Below are 13889 nucleotides of genomic sequence, written 5' to 3'. Positions count from 1 at the left end.
TCCCTCCAGTGTAGGCAAAGGGTCACCCTACTTTGGAGCCGTCGTTTTATATACAGGATGTTCAGATGTAGGTGATGCAATCCTTATCACAGTTGTACAAAGGACCGTGATACATTTAAAGTCATTTCCTGGAAGCTTGTGGTGATATGTACTGTTTCTGTTTGTCTAATCTGAGGGCCTGTCTCAAGAATCATCTGAACTCATTGTATGACTCAAAAATCTTAGAACACTGCAATCTCTTATGTGACGAGGACTGTCTGGGAATTGAGGGTATTTCCAGTTGTAGAAATGTATTTTCTTGTTGTAGTGAGGACCAGTGCATGCTTGCTTTTTAAAAAGAGAAATATAATGAATATGTGTCATGGGCACTCAGTTGCTCAGTCGTGTCCAACTCTGTGACCCTTTGGACTATAGCCCGCCAGGCTCCTTTCTCCGTGGAATTTTTTTGGCTAGAGTACTAGTGTGGGTTGCCATTTCCTCCTTCAGGGGATCTTCCCAACCCAGGGAAGAGTTTTCTTAAGTCACACTCTGCTATTTTCAAAGTACAAACTTTATCTGTTCCACGTGACCCATGTTTCTAAGAATGTATAGGCATATTTTGCACAGGGATCTATAAGATTTTAACAAAATGATCTTGAGTCATTTGCTGGGTTTTATTTATTATACTTTGGCATCTCCTGTGTCTCCTGCATTGCAGGTAGATTCTTTACCACTGAGCCATCAGGGAAGCCCTGAACATGTTTCATAGCCAAAAATAAAAACCCTTCCATCTATATATATTTTAGATTCTACTTTTTAATTAAGAAAAATTGTAGTAAAGCATTATGTGTATTATAAATATAACAGGGTGTATGAGATACCTCTTGTAAGGGAATTTTAGATAAACAATAGAGAAGTAACATTCAATTCTGCACAAACAGCAATGACTATGTCATATAGTATATTGGCAATATCAATACTAGTAAATTCTTAGCCAACACATAATACTCATGATGACTCTAAGAGGTTTGTCAAATTATTACCCATTTTATAAGTGATAAAGGGGTGAGACTTAGAAAGCTTTGTTAGTCGTCTAAGTTTACAGAGCTAAGAAATAATAAGCATAGGGTAGATTACTACAAGCAGCTTCCCTGGTGGCTCAGAGGTAAAGAATCCACATGCAGTGCAGGAGCCACAAGAGACAGGTGTTCAATCCCTGAGTCAGGAAGATCCCCTGGAGGAGGACATAGCAACCCACTCCAGTACTTTTGCCTAGAGAATCCCACAGACTGAGGAGTCTGGTGGGCTACAGTCCATGAAGTCTCAAAGAGTTGGACACGACTGATGTAACTTAGCATGCACGCACACAGATTAGTACAGAAATAAGGTGTTCCAAGTGGGCATTTTTTTTAAGTGTCCAGGGAAGAACATGGGAGAATGTAATTGGCATTTATAAATAATATTTAAATATAATTTTCATGTAAAGTTTATAAAGTAAGGTGAACTTCATTCAGCATTTTGAATTAAAAATTGTTATAAAAAGTTTTACCTGGGATGACAGTTCCCATCTGTCTTTTCATTCTCTGATAGACAGGGATTTGTCAGATTAGCCAAGAGCTAGAACAAAAGGGTTTTTACCCTCAGCTTCCCCACCACCAGCTGGGTGACTTTGGGAGAGTCACAGAGCCTCTCTGGATCACAAAGAAAAAAGCATCCTGACTAAACCAGAAGTTTTTAGCACCTTGTGAGAGAATAAAAGTAAAGCACTTCAAAAACTAAACTACTGTGCATATATGAGATACTCTCATTAGCTCTGTGTAAACATATATAGAAGCAAAATCAGGATTTTTAATGACTCGTTCCTCCCCACCTCTCTCCACCCACCACTTCCTCCTCAGCCCTTTCTCATCTGTCACGGTTTAGCTCCCATGCAATATTAGATTAATTTTGGTCCATTGCTTCTTCTTCCTGGCCAAGAATGCTATTCTGATCCCTTTTCCAAAATAATCATCTTTGTCTTTCATTATACAGCCTTTAGATATCAGCCAACATCATCCTTTATGTCTCTGCCCAAAGATAAAATTCTCTTGCCATTAGGTTTTCCTGGCAGTGCCATTTAACATGCTTACTTTGTTTATTCATAAGGTTTGCTTTTATTTTAAATCCATGACATATATATTTCTTTTTGTTCTTCTATTACATTTTAGTTATTTTCACCAACTTCTAACTTAGTCCTATTTTTGATTCTACAAAGGCTTAGAAGTCTGACTGTAAAATATTCTTGTATTTTTAAATTTACAAAACTTACCATTAATATTTTTATGGCTAATTATTATTCTATTGTCATATACTTAAACTAACACTATTAATAGGTCTACAAAGTGGCGTGTCTCCTATCAACAATGACTTTCCCATGGCTGGCAGTAGGGCCAGGGTAGATAGGCAACCAAGTTCCTTTTAGAGCTCCATAGACCACTCCAGTGTTGATTTACCTATCTTTGTCACACCATAGTTGCTAATTTTTTTCCACTAAGTTAAAATCATCTTTATGGCTACATTTTTTTCAATGATTTGCGTTATCGTAGAAAGGGCACTTTAAATATTCCCTGTTCCAACTAACTTCTTTCTCCCCCAGCTCTGGACACAAATTTGTATGTGTATCCACAAACGGGATCACACATACGTGCCCACTTTTTGTGACTTGCCTATGGAATAGATCTGCTGAGCCAGAGACTCTGGAGACCTTCAGTGATCTGTGAAAATCCTCCATGCCTCGCCACCTCAGTCAGTTCAGTTCAATCGCTCAGTCATGTCTACAGCACACCAGGCCTCCCTATCTATCACCAACTCCCAGAGTTTACCCAAACTCATGTCCATTGAGTCGGTGATGACATCCAACCCTCTCATCTTCTGTTGTCTCCTTCTCCTCCCGCCTTCAATCTTTCCCAGCATCAGGGTTTTTTCAAAAGAATCAGTTTTTCGCATCTAGCCTCACCACCTAGTCTTATCATTTTAAGCTTCCCTCTGTGTTAATGCCTGAAGGTCTGTTTTCAGAACAAGTTCATTCATGATGGTGCTGGGACACAGACACACTCCCACACACACACACACACACACTCCCATACACACATACTCCCACACACACTCACTCACACGTTCCCACACCCCCACCCCCCCTTTCTGGTGGATACTTGTCTGAAACTTTACATCCATTGACTCTGTCTTAAGAAGGATCTGGTAAATGCTAAGTGGCATAGGTGGAACCTATTTGTTAATTTGGTTAGGACCCAGATGATGGAACCACAGTGAGTAGCTCTCCTGGAAGAGTTCTAAGCCAGCTTAGTATGACAGAAAGAACTGGAGGTTTGGAGTGAAAGGACATAGGTGCAGATCTAGGTTTTGTTGCCAATCAGACTCTTAGAGTTAGATTTCTTTATATGGAAACAGGAATATTTATAATATTTGACCTCACAGGATATTTATAAGGATGAAAGAAGATAATGCACGTTAAAATGTTCCTTATAAACTATAGTTTACAAATATTGTTGCTTTTCCAGTTCTTTCCATTGATAGCTATCTGCTGAAGCATCTATTTAAAAGGTACTGTCTCATGGACTTTGAGACATAAAAATGTGTGACCTTAAAAGCATTCCTTTCCTCCCCACCGGGGCACAAGCATGTGGAATTTATATTGTCACAAGGCATTAAATTGACTGTTTTGGCTTTTGATTTTAACTTCAGGAAAACTTCATGTTGGATGAGTCAGTGTAACAGAATCAGTTTTTATTGATTCATTTGCTTCCAGTGCAAAAGCTGATTTCCAGGGTTTTGTGAGATAAAACTATAATAGGCTTAAGATGGTCTAGCAATAATGAGGTCAGTGGACTCTGCATCGGGGGACTGAAAGATCTTGAGCATGTAGCCATCCCACTATTTGAGGAAGCAGCCTGGCAGCCAGAGAAGTCTGGGGCAGCATAATGAGGCCAGGAGGCTAAAATTGCCTTGAAACATATGCTAGAGTTTAGCTAGTAAATTATAATACTAGTGCTTCCCAACCAAGAGCTAAAAATGAACTCTTACCTGTCTTCTTCCTTCCTAGAGATGGGAAATCGTTACAGGTGAATTCTTCCCATGACAAACTCCTTTTATGTTCCAAGCAAGTAGTCGTATGGAACTCACTGGATTCCTTGTGTTGTCAGTGGCCTGGAACTAAACAATATAAGGAATAATATTTATATTTATAAGCTAAAGGCTTTGAAATGTCTCATCTTAATGTGGGTATTACATATGGTAGGCTTCTAATGCCAGACAAAACAACTCTGTGGATGGCTGAGACATTTCCAACTGAAAATACCTCCCTCTGAACTTATGAGCTTCCTTTACTGAAGAATCTTGCTCCACTGACCATATCCTCCTTATTTGATAATGGCCACTTGGTTACTTTTAATTCTTGCCGACAACCTTGGGGTCACCCTTTGCTTTGTTTTTATTGAAAAACTAACTTCTCAAGAAATACTGCTGGTCCTACCTTCAAAATTTATTTAACATATATTGTCACCACCTTGTCACCACCTTCCCTTCTGCCAGCCCTACAGGAGCCTGGCATCAGCTCTTGCCTGCATCGTGCCACATGCCTTCTAAGTGCTTCACCTGCTCCACCTTTACTTCCATGCAGTCATTCTCAACAGAGAAATCTTCAAAGTCCTCCGAAAATGTGTCAGATCGTATCAATACTGTGCTCAAAACCCTCCAGTGGCCTTCTCATATTTCACTCAGAGGAAAAAACAAGTCCTTACAATTTCATACAAGGCTCTATGGGATCCAGGCCCATTACTAACATGACCTCATCTCCTACCATTTCCCCCTCGTGCATTCTGCGCCAGCCATAGGCTTTTGCACTTGTTCTCATAGTCAGGACTTCTCTTCCACCAGAGTCTTAAGATGTTACTCCTTTCCCTCCTTCAACTCTTTACGTAAATGTCACCTTCTCAGTGACACTTTCCTGGCTCTCCTAATAAAGATTGCAACACCCTGCACCCCACACTCTTGACTCTGCCCTCCTCACTTGTCCCACAAAGTACTGATCACCATTACTGTATGTTTTACTTACTCATTACATTTATTGTCTGTTTTTCCCAGTAGAAGGTAACTTCTGAGAGGCCAGAATTTTAAAAAATTCTATGTATTTATTAATTTATTTATTTTTAGTTGTACTGGGCATGGGCTTTCTAGCAGAGGCAAATGGGGCCACTCTTTGTTGCAGCTTCTCATTTTGACGACTTCTCTTGTCATGAAGCACAGGCTTTAGGTGCATGGACTTCAATAGTTGTAGCACAAGGGCTCAGGAGTTGCAGCTCTCCAGCTCTAGAATGCAGGCTCAGGAGTTGTACAGCGTGGGTGTATCTGCTCCATGCATGTGGAATCTTCCCAGACCAGGGATAGAACCCAAGTCCCCTGCATTGGCAGGCAGACTCTTATCCACTGTACCACCAGAGAAGTCCGGGGCCATACATTTTTGACTAATTTAGTCACTAATGTATCCCCAATGCCTAGAATTGAGTCTGGCACATAGTCTGCCTGGCCCCCATGTACAGCTTCACAGGTTGTACACTGCACAAGGCCCAGGCACACCATGCATGTGGGAATGGAACTCCCTAGAGTTGTACAACATGTCAGTCTCCTAGGACCTCAAGAAGCATGTCTTGAATCAAATAAAACATGCTTTGCCCTAGTATTTTAAGTGCATCTCTGTTGGTAATCTCTGGGAAAATCTGTAGTATCAAAGAAATGCTTGGAGAGTTTAGAGACTCACAGACCAAAGGAAGATATTTATAACAGCCCCTGGATTGTGGGTTTAAAACTACCTACACCACCATAAATACTATTTACTAACTAAACAAAGTATTTTGAATCCCACTGGAGGTGGGCAAATTGGCTATGTTTTGGAACTCTATATAATCACTATTTTCCCACAAGATAATTGAACAGTAAGTGTTATTTTAAGTAGTCTTGGAAGAATTCCCAGTTTCACTGTAGGAAAAGAGAAGTTTTTATCTTGGGATTTTGTTCTGTTTTGAGAATCAGCACACACAACTGTTCATGCAGCTCTTTGCCTGGTTGTGATTAAATTAAATCTGTTACTTCTGAGAGGCTTCGCCACACTTAATTTACCCGCTGAGGTGTCTTGTCCCCCACCTTTATAACATTCTCTCCTGGCATGTTTCTTCCTGCTATAGCTGATTACTTAAACTTTGTAGATAAATATACCTGCCTCCCTCATCTTCCTGTCTGATTTATTTGAGAATGTCACAATTCCCTTGGAGTAGCCACGGGTGATGTCATAACCTCTCCTTTTGAGGGAGAGTTGTCAGGAACGAGGATTTCACTGGGTCCAAGACAGGAGGAGAATCTGCTGGAAACACGGCCAAAAAAGGAGGTGGGCAGTGGATTTTCAAACCCTCGCTGTAATCGCTAGTATGACCTATGACTACCTACTTACTAATGTGGTTCTCAGTAGTTAAGAATGAGTCATACACAGTGAAAACACCATTGCAGACATAATGGTCTGGTTGCCACTGTCCTCTATTGTTTTGTGTTAAGGGTTTAATATGTGGTGCCGCCAGAGATTTCTATGTGTTCTATGTGAGACTCTCAAGCCCTTTCATGAATTTCTCATTAAATGGCATATAGCTGCACAGAGGCTTCATTTCGTCTTGTCTGATGAATGGGGGCAGGGGAAGGGACCCGAATTCTCACGGTGGTGGTAGACATGTCATAACCCCCCAGCACCATGAGGTTATCCAACCCTGAATTCTGGGATGAGGTAGAAGGAGACCAAGAGAGAGTGTCCAAGGAACACTTACTCACTAGGAAACAGCAGGTGGCCTTTTGAGCTTTCTCACTGAGAAAACGGGTAGCTAGTGATGCAGCTCTATGGCTGGAGGCCCAGAAGAACAAAATGATTAAATTTCAGGTGAGAAATACTCAACTTATGTTTCTCGGTGTGTTTCTCTGGAATAAGCTAAGGATAGATAGGAAAGGTGTACAATAGAAGCCACCTGAATGACCACACTTGGTACTATCTGAACATATGCTGTTCTTACCTGATCGTACACAGCACAGCCAGGGCCTACAACCCACCTCTCAGTAGGTGTGGGTCTGACCCTCAGATTCCAGTTTTTACTCCTTTATGATTCTGGAAGCCAACTCATCTGTTCAGACAGTTTTCCCAACCTGGGCCCTTTGCCAGGCCTTCTTGCCACTATTTAGGAAAGAGAATAAATAGCCTAAGGGTTAAGAGCTTGGATGTCAGAATCAGTTATGCTTGGCTTTCACGACCCATGTGAATATTAGTGAGTTGCTCCTCTGTCTCAGTGATTCCATCTGTAAAATGGAGATAAAATAATCTCAGACCCATTTGGCACAGGAACTTAATAATGCTCGGAAAACCTCCTATACAGCATCAGTTGTTGTAAGATTTGCTGTCATTAATATAAATTCCCACAGTTTAAAGGGTCAAAGCCACACTTTTTGTTACAGTTTCTTGCTATAAGGTGCTATGTTGTTCGCTACGGACTCCTCAGTCAGCCTTTGTTTAAAAAATAAAGATGGGAAAAAAATAAAAAAATAAAGATGTGAGTTTGACACGTGGTAGCTACATGGAGACTGAATCAGGAACAATTGACAGAAGAGTACCCATATAATGCTTTCTTCTTAACTTGGTGGAGTTTTTTCACCTCTTTTTTTGCTTGTTTTATCTTTAATTCAGACAAAAAGAAATAAAAATTTTCTATTCAACTTTTCCTTAACAAGAGAATTCTCACGTGTGTGTGTCTGAAATTCGCTCAGTTGTGTCTGACTCTTAGTGACCCCATGGACTATAGAGTCCAAGAATACTAGAGTGGGTAGCCTTTCCTTTCTCCAGGGGATCTTCCCAACCCAGGGATCAAACCCAGGTCTCCCACAATGAAGGTGGATTCTTTACCAGCTGAGCCACAAGGGAAGCGCCAGGTAATAATGTAGAATCGACACAACATTGCAAATCAACTATACTCTAATAGAAATTTTAAAAAATAATGTTGAATCAATCATCCATTTGTTTCTTCACTTGTTTTTTTCATTCATTCATTTGACACCTAGTCACTCAGTGCTATAGGCAGGATTCCTAGTCCCCATGGACTTTTCCTCCCTGGGAAGCAGGGGTGCAGGTGAGCAGTATTTAGTCAGGGGGCAGGCCCTTACAGGACAATGTGATGAAAACCAGGACAGGGAAAGCTCAGAGGCTAAGAAATTACTTAGGAAATCTACTTTGCTCAAATGTAGAAGAACCAGGTGACTTCTTGGAGGAAGTTGTTGTCTAATGGGAGACCTAAGTAATGACCAGAATTTTTCCAGGCAGGGAACAGCACATGTTAAGGTTTAGAAGCAAGAAGAACCTAGCTTCTCCACCAGATCAGAATCTAATGACTAAAATACAGAATTTCAGGAAAGTATAAGAAAACAGGCCTGGAAAAGAAAGCAAAGGCCATTATCTCTTTCTTTCTTTTTTTAATTAAAAAAAATTTTTTTATCATAGTTGATTTATGATGTTGTTAGTTTTACGTGTACAGCAAATTGATTCCATTTTATACATATATATATTCTTTTTCATTTTTCAGTCTCTTTCTTTCTTAAATTTTAAGATGTATCCTGCACACAAAGGTTAGAGTTAATTCTGTATAGTCCCACTATGGAATGAAGACCACAGACTTGTACAAACGGAGAAAATCAAGCTGCTGGAAGATAGTTTTTACAATACAGAATCCTCATAAGTTTCCTCATTTCCTCTGAGTTGTCATGAATTTGAAGAACATCAGATATGCTCAAACATGCACTTCAAATCCTGCTCCTTGATTCTCTTCCTTCACTAAAGCAAATTTTGGGACTTATAGCCAACATATCAATTTCTATCTTCTTCAGAAATCTTAACCTATATGCCTGGTGTTATTGCATTCCTCTTTATAGGCAATATTTTTGATGTATTACTTTTTAATTGAGGCATACTTGAGGTACAATATTATTAATGTAAAAGTTTCAGGTGTACAACATAGTGGTTCACAATTTTTAAAGGTTATATTCCATTTAGAGTTATTATAAAGTATTGACTTTATTTCCTGTATGGTGCTATATATCCTTACAGCTTGTTTATTTAATACATAATAGTTTGTGCCTCCTCCTCCCCCTCCCCACTGGTCGTCACTAGTTTCTTCTCTATATCCGTGAGTCTGTTTCTTTTGTGTTATATTCTCTAGTTTGTTTTATTTTTTTAGAGTCCACATGTAAGTGATATCACACAGTATTTGTCTTTCTCTGTTTGATGTATTTCCCTTGGCATAATACCCTCACGTCCATTTATGTTGTTTCAAATGGCAAAATGTCTTTTTTTTTTCTTTTTTTGGCAAAAAAAAAACTGTATTTGTGACTAAAACAAAAATTACAGATGCATGTTTATAAAACCTTGTTATAATGTTACCATTAGAAATTATTAGCTGAAACTTAATCAAAAATTCAGATTGAAAAGGATTTACATTTTAAAATAGCTCATGTGGAATTCTACTTAAGTAGCATCACCCACTACCTCTGGATTTTCTTTCCCCAAAGGGCAACGAAGTGGTGATTGAGGACGTTTAGCAACATTCTTATGTGCTTTACTCCAAATTCAAGGTTTAAGTTGAACTTGTGATGTGAGCTGCATTATCCTATAGGGGACCAACTATATTCTATAGTTAAAAATTCATTCAGTCAATAGACTGCATGCTAAAGTTTTAAAATAAAGTTTGATAATAAAAATGCCATCCTTTTTATGATTAAGTAGTATTCCATTGTATGTGTATGTGAAAGTCAAAGTCGCTCAGTCATGTCCAACTCTTTGTGACTGTCTGCAGCCCTCCAGGCTCCTCTGTCCACTGAATTCTCCAGGGAAGAATACTGGAGTAGGTTGCTATTCCCTTCTCTGGAGATCTTCCGGACCCAGGGATCAAACCAACTCTCTTGCACTGCAGGCAGACCCTTTACCTACATATATATACATATATATGCATACATATATGTGTATGTATGTATGTGCGTGTGTATATATATATGCCACATTTCTTTATCCATTCATCTATTGATGGACACTTAGGTTGCTTTTATATCTTGACAGTTGTAAATAATGTTGCTATGAACAATGATGTGCACCTACCTTTTCAAATTAGCATTTTCATTTTTTTTTCCAGATGTATACCCAGGAATAGAATTGCTGGGTCATAAGATAGTTCTATTTTTAGTTTTTGTGCAACCTCCAGTTTTTCACAGTGACTGCACCAATTTACATTCCCACCAACAGTGTCCTAGAGTTCCCTTTTTTCTGTATCCTCACTAACATTCATTATTTGTGGTCTTTTTGATGATAACTATTCTGACAGATGTGCGGTGATATTTCATTGTGGTTTTAATTTGTGTTTCTGTGGTAATTGATGATCTTAAGGATCTTTTTGTGTGCCTGTTGGCCATCTGTATGTCTTCTTTGGAAAATGTATATTCAGGTTTTCTGCCCTTTGTTTTAGTTTTTTTCTTTTCCTTTGATGTTGAGTTGTAGGAGCTGTTTCTATATTTTGTACATTAATCCCTTATCGGTCTTAGCATTTGCAAATATTTTCTCCCATTCATTAGGCTATCTTTTTGTCTTGTAGATGGTTTCTATAGACAATATTTTAACAGATAAATTAGATAAAGTATCTACTCATAAGACAAAAACTTGCGACTCTAACCTTAATCAAAGTTAACTGGTTTAAAGTATTCTAGAATTCTCTACAAAATACTTGCTTGAGAGTATTTGTATAAGATAAGGGGAGAAGATTATTACTGAATCATTAACTCTTTCAAAATAATTTGTATTTCCCTCTTTCCATGCTTGTTTACGCTGCTCCCTCTGATAAGAATGCCAGCTACCAGCCTCATCCTTCCATGTCCATGTTAGCTTCCTTTGACCATTTAAATTTTTTTTTCAAGAAGAGCAATTTATTAATATATTTCCATTCACTATGATTATTATTTTTATTTGTTATTTTTTAAAACAGTTTTACTGCATTTAGTAGACATAAACGTGCCTTAGATTTTTCTTAATTCACTATAGCACTTAATTGAGCACATTTTGTTTAATCAATAATGACAAAATATTTAGACAGAAGTATCATGAAAGACTTTAAGTTTCATAGATCAATAATCTAATCTTTTCCAACTTTGACAAGGAAAAAACATTGAGTCAAATATGCTTCCTTAGTCACTGGTTGCTGCTGAGTAGTTAACCTACAGGAGTTTCTAAAGATCAGACTGCTATATGGACTCTTTCTGTCTATTCTTGGCCAGAAATGTCCAGTGATTCTATAAGGAAATGCTTAGTATCTTTTTGGAAAGCTCTGTAGGAAGTGAAACTAACCAAAAGGAAAATGTTAGCACCTATCTCTGACCTCTGCTTCTGTGTTCCAGCTATGAACACAATGCGCAGACCCACAGTATACTCGCTCTGTATTTTTGCTGAGCGTTCCCTTGTATAGACAGTAAAACATAAAGCCACTTAGATAACTTATGTGCTCCCTAAATAACATATGAAAGTGCTTAGGGTGTGGAAGATACTCAACAAATGTTAGTTCTTGCTTTAGGTTTTAATATTATTTCATTCTTTAGAGCTATAGTGAGCAATATGGTAGCCACTAGCCACCTGTGGCTACTGAGCACTTGACATGCTTGCTCGATTGTGCTCAAAATAGAAAATATACATTGAATTTCAAGCACTTAGTATGGAAAAACAATGTTAAATAGCTCAGTAATTTTAATATTGATAGCAAGTTAGTATGGATATACTGAGTTAAATAAAATATATTATTTAAATAAGTTAATTTCATCTGTTGCTTTTTTTTGTTTTCTTGATGCAGCCGCTAGAAAACTTAAAATTACATATGTGCCTCACATTTGTGACTTGAATTATATTTCCATTGGACAGAAATGCTTTAGAGAGACCTCCCAGGTATTGTGGCAAGACAGTGGTACTGCAGATGTTCATTAATTTCTTCATCAGCTAAGAAGAAAAATAAAAAGAACAAATTATAGCTGAGCAAATAGAAACTGTTCACTTATTAAATTGAAATTAAATGTGGATTTTTTACTGTTTTGTGGTCAGTTTTACCTTTAAGAAACTATAGCTAACATTTCATGTCTAATGGAAAATAAAATCCCTATTTCTAGGTTACTGGTTGGTTCACCATGGAGTGGCTTTCCTAAGAACCGAATGGGAGATGTATATAAATGTCCTGTTGATCTATCCACCACTACATGTGAAAAATTGAATTTGCAAAGTAAGTTATCATTGGCAATGTGTTTTTTTTATACATATCAAAATCTTGTTATATACTCAGTTGAAAAAAGACAACAAAACCAGTCAGAGTTTTGCCTTCAAGAAATATATACAGCTTTTGTTGCCTTTATCTCTGTAGTCACATGGGGTCCAACTGTATCCAAATTTCCAACACAGTTTGATGACCTAATTAAGTAAGATGTGTGGGAAACATGCTGCCTCCTGGACCATCTGGCCCAGTCTGTGGACCAGTTTCCATCAACATTTAGGATGATTTTGGTGATTACTAACAGAAATCTGAGACTATTCATACTTCTCTCCCTCCCCAAAATAAATCATTCAGTATAGAAACATCAGTACTAGGGATAATTTGGGGGGTGCTGAGGAATACTCTGTGTTTCTGATCATGTGAAAATGATCTTGTTCTACTAAAAAAAAAAAATCACTCTTTGGAATTATTTGTAACTGTTTGGAATTGCTGGGTTTTAATTATCCACAAAAGCAGACCTCTATTTCCAGAACTTAAGTAGTGAAGGAGAATTGGCAAAATAGTTTGATAAGATAGCAAGCAGATTTAAGAAATGATTTTTCTAATAAAAAGGAGATGACCCTATAAGTAGAAACATCTACTTCTGCTTTCTCACTATACCAAAGCCTTTGTGTGGATCACAAAAAACTGTGGGAAATTCTTCAAGAGACAAGAATACCAGACCACCTTACCTACCTCCTGAGAAATCTGTATGCAGGTCAAGAAGCAACAGTTAGAATTGGACATGGAACAACAGACTGGCTCCGGATCGGGAAAGGAGTATATCAAGGCTGTATGAAAGTGAAAGTGGAGAGTGAAAAAGTTGGCTTAAAGCTCAACATTCAGAAAACAAAGATCATGGCATCCAGTCCCATCTCTTCATGGGAAATAGATGGGGAAACAGTGGAAACAGTGTCAGACTTTATTTTTCTGGGCTCCAAAATCACTGCAGATGGTGACTGCAGCCATGAAATTAAAAGACGCTTACTCCTTGGAAGGAAAGTTATGACCAACCAAGATAGCATATTCAAAAGCAGAGACATTACTTTGCCAACAAAGGTTCGTCTAGTCAAGGCTATGGTTTTTCCTGTGGTCATGTATGGATGTGAGAGTTGGACTGTGAAGAAGGCTGAGTGCCGAAGAATTGATGCTTTTGAACTGTGGTGTTGGAGAAGACTCTTGAGAGTCCCTTGGACTGCAAGGAGATCCAACCAGTCCATTCTGAAGGAGATCAGCCCTGGGATTTCTTTGGAAGGAATGATTCTAAAGCTGAAACTCCAGTACTTTGGCCACTTCATGCGAAGAGTTGACTCATTGGAAAAGACTCTGACGCTGGGAGGGATTGGGGGCAAGAGGAGAAGGGGATGACAGAGGATGAGATGGCTGGATGGCATCACTGACTCGATGGACGTGAGTCTGGGTGAACTCCGAGAGTTGGTGATGGACAGGGAGTCCTGGCGTGCTGCGATTCATGGGGTCACAAAGAGTCGGACACGACTGAGCGACTGA

The 13889-nt window shown here is 38.6% G+C and overlaps 1 protein-coding gene across 2 annotated transcripts in view; it reads left to right on the top strand.

Moving 5' to 3' along the window:
* ITGA2 (integrin subunit alpha 2) overlaps positions 1 to 13889 on the top strand; it is a 108125-nt gene that overhangs the window by 36695 nt on the left and 57541 nt on the right. For both annotated transcript variants that reach the window (XM_025270532.2, XR_003104951.2), the window contains exon 3: positions 12244 to 12353. In XM_025270532.2, the coding sequence (XP_025126317.1) occupies positions 12244 to 12353 (110 nt within the window). The remainder of the gene's footprint in view (positions 1 to 12243; positions 12354 to 13889) is intronic.

Source organism: Bubalus bubalis, chromosome 19, assembly GCF_019923935.1.
Source record: "Bubalus bubalis isolate 160015118507 breed Murrah chromosome 19, NDDB_SH_1, whole genome shotgun sequence".
NCBI lineage: Eukaryota > Metazoa > Chordata > Mammalia > Artiodactyla > Bovidae > Bubalus > Bubalus bubalis.
Note: the sequence above shows the minus strand (reverse complement) of the source record. Positions and strands in the feature narration are given on the sequence as shown.